Source organism: Montipora foliosa, chromosome 5, assembly GCF_036669935.1.
Source record: "Montipora foliosa isolate CH-2021 chromosome 5, ASM3666993v2, whole genome shotgun sequence".
Taxonomy (NCBI): Eukaryota; Metazoa; Cnidaria; class Anthozoa; order Scleractinia; family Acroporidae; genus Montipora; species Montipora foliosa.
This window is the reverse complement of record NC_090873.1, coordinates 26,199,657-26,209,656: the sequence shown is the minus strand read 5'-3', so window position 1 is coordinate 26,209,656 and position 10,000 is coordinate 26,199,657. Positions and strand designations below refer to the sequence as shown.

General features: G+C 39.7%; 1 protein-coding gene across 1 annotated transcript in view; it reads left to right on the top strand.

Moving 5' to 3' along the window:
* LOC138003815 (protein scribble homolog) overlaps window positions 1-10,000 on the top strand; it is a 76,015-nt gene that overhangs the window by 42,091 nt on the left and 23,924 nt on the right. The window contains exons 20-27 of the mRNA XM_068850065.1: window positions 1,260-1,372; window positions 2,455-2,544; window positions 3,366-3,446; window positions 4,015-4,269; window positions 4,397-4,489; window positions 6,613-6,708; window positions 8,119-8,199; window positions 9,605-9,778. Of these exons, the coding sequence (XP_068706166.1) occupies window positions 1,260-1,372; window positions 2,455-2,544; window positions 3,366-3,446; window positions 4,015-4,269; window positions 4,397-4,489; window positions 6,613-6,708; window positions 8,119-8,199; window positions 9,605-9,778 (983 nt within the window). The remainder of the gene's footprint in view (window positions 1-1,259; window positions 1,373-2,454; window positions 2,545-3,365; window positions 3,447-4,014; window positions 4,270-4,396; window positions 4,490-6,612; window positions 6,709-8,118; window positions 8,200-9,604; window positions 9,779-10,000) is intronic.

Here is a 10,000-nt window from a genome sequence, read left to right as displayed (position 1 = left end):
AGCCTGCAAACATATCACAAGTCAACTAGTTCAAGTTCAAGTTTATTGTCAAGAATTACAGTTAAATTTTACAGTGAACGCTTCACGCGTATAGAAATGCTAATCGAGGCGTACAGTGTAATGGCGTACACGACACTAAACTTACTAGAAACGATATTAAGACAAAATGAAACCTCACAATACACGTTGGGCCATTACACATTTGACAGACTAAAGAAACGTTGCATAATTATTTCAATATTATTAAAATAAGTGAATGAAAAAAAAAAATAGGATAAAACAGAATTATAGGGTACGGTAGTAATGATTAATAATGATTTAAGCATCCTCAGCTCCGAGTACTGTGAGCAGAAATTTCCTAATTCGTTTCTTGAATATCCTTTTTGTAAGCGCGCGCCAGTCAGGATGAAGAGAATGTTGTAGAAAATTGGTAGCAAAGTACTAAGTTTAAGGACTCCTAAAACTGATATTTGTATTTGTTCCAAGCATGAAAAACATTTGGTTTGAAGGTGAATTCTCAACATTTGGTATTGTTCTTAACATGAGAAAAAATGCCTGATATGAAACCTTTATATTAAAATAATTTAGCTGATTTTGACCTTATTAATAGACTTTTTGCTCTCCAAATTGTTCGTTGCCAAGTTCGACCGCTAGTTACGTGAAAGGTGCACATTTCAGACTGAAACGGCTTCACAACAATGGCAAGTCCATTGTTTAATATAAGCTTTAGTTTAAGTAGATTTCAAAAATCAGTGTGGTTTTTGCGGGTCCTCATTAGGGCCGTTTATACGAGAGAAAATAAGCCGCGGCTTACTCTGGCCGCGGCGTACATAATACGCGAAAGGAACTATTTATACGAGTATAAACTCCCAGGCTAGGATAAGCCGCGGCTTGAGAAAGCCGTGAACGTAGATTTTGTACCATTTATACGGGGTGTTCTCGTTTTATGTAAGCCGTGGCTTATTTTCTCTCGTATAAACGGCCCTATTGTCATGTTTTTCTCTTTTGTAATAATTTGTATCACAGTTCCATTGTACCTTCTTGTGTAGAGTCGTGTAGAAATTTGCTTAACGGGAACCCTAATTTTCCCTCTAATGTTTTTCGTTGTTTCACAAGAATTTTTTTTTACAAAATCTTTACATCACTGTCGGGCTCCCACTTTTGCCTCGTAATGCATCTTGCTGTTTATCATTAGTCATGAAAGATTACTAAAATGCTTCATCCTTAATTACGGTTTTTGCGTCATGTTGCAATCACAGAGGGTCCAGCACTGAAGAGAAAACCGACTCCCCCGCGTCGAGCAAGTGAAGATGACAAGGCTGCTGAATTAGACGAACAGGAGCTTGTGACAGTCACCAAAGTAGTTGAAGAGGTTAGATTGCCCGTACATCGGTACAATAATCAATCATTGTTTTCCACCCGTCATGACGCTAGGGATCCAGTTAGGACGCAGCTCTTTACAACCTCCAATTTCATTGGATCCCTTTAGGACGCTTTGTGAACCAATCCCGAGAGTCGTTCCGAGAACTGCGTGGTGACCCTTTAGATCAGAGGAGCATGCGCATGAGGTTTGAAGTGCACGTGCTCGGAACGGAAAACTCGTAGTCGAACTCCTCCTGCGATCTAAAGGTCCAAACTTTCTTTTGGAAATTGGGCTTTAGTGACCACGTGGAATCCTTGTCAAAGGTCTTTATCTCCAAAGGAATCCACTCTTCCGTTTTTCAATGTTGACGCCGTTATTTAGTCTGTAGCATCTTTTGAAAAAAGCCTTCATTGCCAGGTAGGGATGGGTGGGGTGTTGAGTAGGGGGTGGGTAATGCTTGGGGCTGAACGATTGTAAAAGTAAAGAAATGAAAGTTGGAAAAATCATCGCAGTTAGGTGAGCAATTACAAAGGAAGCCCGAAAAAGCTTGAACAGCATTCGAACACATGTACATGAACTCAAGTGAATTGTAATGACATTACAGAGGTTTACGGAAATCATTTTGGAAGATTACGAAGGAAGCCCGAAAAAAATCACAAAGGCTCCCAAACCCCTTAGGTAGCTCGCGCTTTCGGCTCTCGTAAGGCGCCTTGCGGCATCAAAAATGTCACGTCCGGTGCTTTCAGAAATATGTCCACTACTTTAAAACACTGTCGAAAGCCCAGCTGTAACAACAGAAGACATCCAGGTATTCTCCGTGCAGTAATTCGTCTTATTACTACAAATGCAAGAGGGATGGCACAGTGGTGAGAGCACATATGGGTAGAGTTTGTTGGTCCTCTACTCTGTTTCCAGAGATGTTTTCCGGGAACTCAGGTTTTCCCCTTGCCTCAAAAAACCAACTTACGATTTGATCAATCTCGTTCCCAGGGTCTCTTTTTGATTGGATATTTCGAAAATGGCCAATTAGTGCCCCATTGTTAAATATAGTTGACACTGAAATAAAATTCATTATTATGCGTTTCTTGCAGATTGAATACACAATCCATCGTAATAATAAAGGTCTTGGAATCAATATTGCCGGTGGAAAAGGCTCAACCCCTTACACTGGAAATGATGAGGTTTGTGCAATTAGTGATTGTGAAAAATGGGGAAATAAGGTTTCTCTACCCAGTCCCTTCCCGTTTTTCTCTCGCTCTCGAAGCATCGTTTCTTATTTGCAAACGCCAAGATACTTAAGACAAAATTGAAAAATTACCTTATTTCAGCGTGTGTGTTTTTAGAACTTGATATTGACCAGACATGAAACAAGTTTACATTAAACCATTAATTGATTTTGGCCGCGGCGGGTAACCCTTTTGCAGTCAAATATTTATAGGTGTTTACATGAAAACAGTAGTCAAGCCGGGTCAGCCCCCCTTGCGGGGTAACCCTTCTCGAGACTCGGGTTGACCCGGCCAGAAGGGTTGAAATTTCTTTAGTTTCTTCCTGTAAACACTGGCCCATCTGACCCGGGTCGTTTGAACGTCACTCTGTTTTGCGGTTCAGCGTTCTTGCCCATGCGCAGCCTGTAGCAAAATGGCGGAGGCGAATGGGCATGAAGAACGTGTAGAAAAAAGAACGTCATCTTGGCAGTGGAATCATCAATGATTGAGCATCTTATTGCGAAACTACAATAACATAAAAATGGCTGATAACGTTAACACAAATTTGCATGGTTCGTCCGCCATTTTCCTCAGTGACAAGTAGTTACCAGCCCTTTCAATCGAGCGAAAAACTAACTGACCCGGGTCAGCCGAGATCGACCCAACCCTCCTCACCCAGTCCGGGCTCGTGTAAACGTAAATTCGACGCTGAACTGACCCGGGATAATTTTCGCTTCTCAGCTCGGTGTTGACACCTGGAACATACCGCTGTGATCTCAATTTTGCTCTGTTTTCAGGGTATTTTTATTTCGAAGATTTCTGAGAATGGTCCTGCCGGACAGGATGGAATTCTCAAAACAGGCGACAAGATCTTGAAGGTGGGTACATTTAGTATATCAGAAAATTGTACGGCACAACATGTCAGAAAGTACCATGTCTACTCCTGGCTAATCTGCATGGAATTTGGGTTCAACGTCTGTACGGTGGTCCGCAAACTTTGGAAATGATTAATGAGGGCATTTTTACATCAGGGCTGTGAAAGTCCTTGAAACTCTCACTCGTTGTGCCCTTTGGAAAACCTTTTGTTTTACCCCGAGTGACATTACATTTTTTACGTTGAAAATGATTCAAATCCCTTCCAAGTCATATTTTTCCTTGGGAAATAGCACCCAAGGCAGTAGTAGAGTTTCCTGCAAATCATTGCCAGATAACACCTTCAAAGCTACAATCGGAGAGACGTAGGTTCCATCCGTGTTTGGACAACTCTTGTTACGAAGTTACGAAAAGATTATTTATCGGCGGTGACTCGAGGATACTCGGAAGAAATCCGACTGCTCCTTCATAGGAGCCGAACCTACGACCTTCCCATTATCAGTTCGAAAGCTCTTCGACGGAGCTGCAAGTCACGTGTTCTTTTCCTCTGAAAAGAAAAATCTTCTCTTTCAGGTTAATGGTGTTGACATATCTTCAGCAACTCACCACGATGCTGTTCACGTTCTGAAAAATGCTGGTAATGACATTCATTTAGTCGTCGTGCGAGAAAGGGAAGATCTTGAAAAGAGAACAGTCACAAAAACTTCCATGGAAAATCTTGTGACGACCGAGGACTCGATTGCGGTGGACGAAGCTTTAGAAGAAGCATTTACAAAGGAAGAAGTAATTGAAGTAGATAAGGAACCGGAAGAGAAAAAACCACCCCAGGTAAGAACCGTCTTTTAATGATCGACTTCTTATCTCTAAAATCAGATAATCGATTTGTCAAACAGCGTTGTATGTGTTTTTGAATAACCATAAGACTAAATGCTGTAAATGTTGGAATAATTTCCAGGTCATCGAAGAACCTCCAAAGGAAGAAGCAAGGAAGGTTGGAGTCCGATTTGCCCCCGAGCCAGAAATGGAGGATATTCAAACGAAAGCAGAGGTAAGGTGTTGAAATAAGAAGCTTAAGTTAAGATGGCGTTTACTTTGGAGTCAAGTAGTACCTGACGATTATCTACCTCAGCAGCTATTTACACCCACTTCGTTAAACAAGTGTCTTAACTGGCAAGGAAATTTCTTACCATAATTTCGATAGTTAGAAGACATTTCTTTCTCATTGGTTTCTTGCTCCGAGGTGAATAGTATTTAAATTGGAAAAAAGTCACTATTTTTGTCAAGTGCGCGGAAGGTTTCCGGTATCGTACACAAGTGTTTTTTTTCTTTTACAGGGTTCGTTCTACTCCTTGAAGTCCTTGAAAAGCCCCGGAATTTAATTTTGGACTTCAAGGGCGCTTGAAAATCCCTTGAGAAAAAGGATTTGGTGGAAAAGTGCTTGAAAACTCCTTGAATTTTTGCTTGGGTGAAGATTGTTGAGATTGCATCATGCTAATTTAAAGAGACATTTTAAAAATTGAGCCCAAAATTGACTATTAGGGAAACATTAAAAGCAAAAATTAAAATGCCCATGAGTGCCCTTAACTTGCAGGATGTGGTAAGGAAGATCAAGGTAGGCTTTTTCAGCAAAGAAAGCACTGAAGCACTATGTATGTCTTAGAAATCTTCTTATAAAGACTCCTTGAAAACTCCTTGAATACTCCTGAAATTTTACAGACAAAATCCGGCACGAACCCTGTTTACGAAATTACGAAATGATCGGAAAATATAATATTTGAGGAAAAAGAAAGAATAAATGGTAACGCGATGAAAACAAATGGCATAAAGGAATACAAGAAAATTGACAAAAATGTTAAAGCTAACGAATGGACAAGTAAAAATTGCCCGAAAAATTTCGATCGTCTGCAAGGGAAGCAAGGCTGGCGCAGTGGTGAGAGCACTCGCTTTCCACCAGTGTGGACCCGGGTTCAATTCCCACTCTCGGTGTCATATGTGGGTAACTGGGTTGAGTTTTTTGGTCCCCTTCTCTGCTCCGAGTGGTCTTGCTCGTGTACCTCCGGATTTCCCCTCTACTTAACCACGTGTACAATGTCCCCACTTAATGCTCCAGCGCGAGAAGAGTAGACACTTAAATAAAGTTCATCGTACGACTGTGTTTAAAACATTTTAGCATTTAAAGTGCTACTATGATAAAAAAGTCACTTCCTTTTTTTCTTCAAATTTTGAAAGTGTGATTGCTTAAAACTTGACTAGCAAAATTTTGAGCTTTAATTTTTATTCAAAAGCTCTTTATTTTGAGTGTAAGTTTTGGATTTCATGGTCCGCTTTTACTCACGTTCAAAACTGACCGATTGGACCTCAGAGGGTTGCATCTAGGGAAAAGTGACGTCATTTACACACTAGCTTAAATGTCAGCGTGTAAACGTAGCTTATTATATGTGCAAAACACCAATTTAAAAGTCTGAAAGCCCGAAACTCCCGTGCTGCATTCTTGAACTATTGAGTCTATGACGTCATTTTCTCCTCGATCCAGCTCTCTCAAGATTTTAAAGTAAGTAATGGTGGACCATTAAATAGGAAAATTCCAGTTAAAATAAGCAGTTGTCTTTTTGAAATCAAGGCTTAAGGACGGTGCCTACTATTGTTATTGCATACGTTCTGCGCATCTCGAGACACTCGGATTTCCTATCGGTGATGCTTACTAATATAGGGATATTTTTGCGCGGTTTAAAACTATCCGGAGAAAGTAGATCTTAGTAAGTACTCGTGGTATCCAAAACGAAAATTGGGGGTAACCATGCATTTTTCAGAGATAATTAATCTTCAATTTGAGAAAGAACGCCATACATTTCTTTGTATTTTAAAGCTTTTTACAAATATTATTCATGAATTATCTTTGAAAAATGCGTGGTTACCCCCAATTTTCTTTTTGGATTTCAATAACACTCGTTAAGATCTACAGTTCCTGCATAATCACACACCGGGGCAAAAATATCTTTAATTAGTAGGCACCGCCCTTAATACTTGGGTCACGTAAAGTTTAGTTAACATAGTTTTGAAATCCAACGAAAACTAAAAATTTATGTTTTGGTCATAGTAGCACTTTAAAGCATTTGGTTATACCAGGATTTTGCTAATCCTCTCCCCTCACCCTTGCTGATTGTTTTACAGAGAGAAACCATTACGTTAAAAAGAGGAGGCGAGAAAGGCTTGGGCTTTAGCATTGCTGGGGGCCGCGGATCAACACCCTATAAAGATGGCGACCCGGTAACAAGACCCGTATTCATTCTCTTGCGTAGTTACTTGTTTTGTTTGATTAGAGCGAGTGTCAATCGAGTGTCGTGAAACCAAAACCAAAGTAATTACTTTGGCCAATGAAAAAGGACGGAGACAATCCAGTAGACCAATCAAAACTCGAAGTAATTACACGTAGCCGACACAAAGCGCGGGAAAATGTGCACGCGTGAGCCACGATTGGTTTTGGTTTTACTTCTGATTGGTTGAAAAAATGGTGCGAGAACTTTGAACCAATCACTGAGTGAAGTAATGCAAAACCAATGCAATTCGCTAATTGCGTTCGACACTCAATTGAAAAGCGCTCTATTTTTTTTTTTTGTATGTTTGGATCTTAGTGGAATTGCTTTGAAGATGGGGGGCGCCAGGGAATTTTGAAAGGGAAAACTTGCAAAGATCGTCTTTCGCGCTACAGTGATCTATATTTTTATAGAAGTAAGGCTTCTCTTTCAGGCATTTTCGTTTGAAGTTACCTAGCCTTGTTGGGCGTTGGCCAAAGTCAAGGCTGCATGAAGCCACTTGTACAACACAAGAAACTCAAATATTTTTTACATGTTGCCTTGTCGAGCTAAGATTCGAAAATTCTCAATTCGGTTTCAAGGTCCAAAATTCTTCAACTCGTTAAGTCTGGACATACAAAATAGCGAAAATATTGGTTTGTTTAGTAAAAGACTCTAAAGATGCCCTCTTACTTAATCACATGTTCTCTTTACAGAGCTACATATTTGTTCATAGTTGTTTCTTTTCTTTTGTCTGTTCTTCTCCTGTGTCTTGTTTTTCTTTTTGATTAAATACCAAATAAGATCTCTAGATATTCGTTTCTTGAATACCATATTTTATCATGCATTATTTCAGGACACCTTTGTTCATAAGCCACTTAATAACTGTTTGTTGTAATTATTTTTAGTATAAACACACAGGTGATTATACTAAATCGCGCGCTCTCATTGGCTCGCTATCTCGGATTATCAGCCGATAATCACCTCGACGGACAAAATGGCTGCCAGTAGTCGTTTTGCCACTGTAAGTGAAGATGATTTCGCGTTGAAGTGTTTTTTTTCTCTTTTTTGAAATAATCACCTGTGTATTTATACCAAAACAATTATTCGCCTCAGGCTCAGTGATTATCGGTGAATATTCACCTCGACTTCGTCTCGGTGAATATTCACCGATAATCACTGAGCCTGAGGCGAATAATTGTTAAATATTCCCTTGCATGCTTTTTTTTTAACATATCTTTTAAAAACTGTAATGTGGTTGATGGCAGAATAAATAAATAAATAAATTAATTAATTAATTAATAAGTAAATCAGTATATAAATTAGTAAATAAGCCTCTTATTGTTTGAATGTGAGGGTTATACTTTGTGTCTGATTTTTGTAGGGAGTGTTTATTTCTAAAATTGCGGAAGGTGGAACGGCGGAGAGAGATGGTAGACTTCAAGTTGGAGACAAAGTTCTTTCGGTAAGAACACGAACTTGGAGGACAACCTACGACAGACCGCGAACTGCGCACAAGAACGAACGTTGGGACTGTTGACAACTCTACAGTGACACTTGCGAAATCGCAAACACTTGACTAACTTCCCGCAAAACAGTTACGGTTTCAGGGTTTTTTAAAGAGCTGATTATCATAATATTCATCCGTTGTTTCTGATTTCTACATCTGGCTGCGCGTCCTGCTCGCTGTTTAACTGATATCATCATAACAAGAACCAGATTGCATGAGAATAAATCCCTTGTTGTTTTACTATTTCTTCGCGTGGGATCCGCTCGTGTCTTTCATATCTGTGTGGCTGAAACGGCTGTGCTAGGATTTTCAAATCAAGTGACTTTACTTGGGTCCTTACGGAAAGGAAGCGAGCTGGTCTGCCTTACTGCTGTGTACTTAATTAAATTTGAAAGACGAACTCAACAAACGATAGACCTATCGACTAATTAGATAACAGCCCTGGTGCTAATTAAAGACTTCGGAAAATCAATCCCCCATTACTTCTGACATGTACATGTTACAAGCGACCATTTTCTTATCTAACAAATTAATCCACATGACGGATGTCAAGTGGATGGGACACGATACTGTCTTCAGCGACCGTCCACAAAGCCCTTGGTTCACAATCTTTGACATCGATCTAGTTTTTCATTAGACGTGATAACTGTCTTCAGTATTCGTGAATTTAACAAAAGTAACTTTGCATTTGTAAAGCATTCCCTTTTCGGCTTGTTGTTCAGTCAACAACGTTTGACGATTGGTTCCGAATCGACATATGCTCGATAACAGCTCCATTCTTACGAGAGTTGTCTCGCGCACGCACTGAGAAAGGTGTGGTTTGAGTTTTCTGTTGCACAAGTGGTGCGGTGTGGTTTCGTACCAGTAGCAAAGGTTTGTTTCTTGGTTGTGCGTAGAGAAAGACCGAAACCAAGCGGAAATTTGCGTTATATTTCCGTGAGTTAAACAAAGATCGCTGCCGACGCATGTAATTGCCAATCTTAAACGTTCCTTCTTGATATTTTTCTTTTACAATTTATGGAAAAAAAATCTGGAAATTTTCAGTGGAACACCGGTAAATTGGTTAATTTTCGTGCTCACCCTGAAGAAGTATTCCAGATATTTTCGACCAGAATTCCCAAAAGGAAATGCTTGTTCCATTTACTCTTAGTAAATTTCAGCACATTTTCAAATAGAGTATTTCCTTGTCGAACAAAATCTTCGATTTGGTAATTTTCACCCACTCTTTGTCCAACCAGTTTCTTCTCAGTTTTGTCAACCGTGAACAACAATTGACGTGACAATATTCTCTACTAATGTGAGTTCCACCCCCACTCCCCAAAAATTGCTTTGAAACGTGGTATGTTCATTGTTGTTTCAGATAAATGGAAAAGATATGAAAATTGCGAGGCACGAAGACGCCGTTGCTATGTTAACCGGAGGATTATCCTACGTAACGTTAGTTGTTGTAAGAGAAAAGGTGATCAACAAGAGAATGCTACCGCTGTCGAAACTGCAGGATCAGGCCTTAATTAATAAAAGATTTGGGACTAAGGTACGTTGAGTGAAAAGTTCTCATGGTCATTCTTTTTGTTGATTTTTTTGTTTGTTTTACCATTGACGCTTTTCATATGATTCAAAAGCTGTTTTGATTTAAGACGGAAACAGGGTGTCAGTGTATCAGACGAACAATTAATTACTTGTCATATAGTCAGGCAATATTCAGTCATGATACGCACTCGCATTTGGACAGCTAATTGGTTTGACAGCGCTGTTG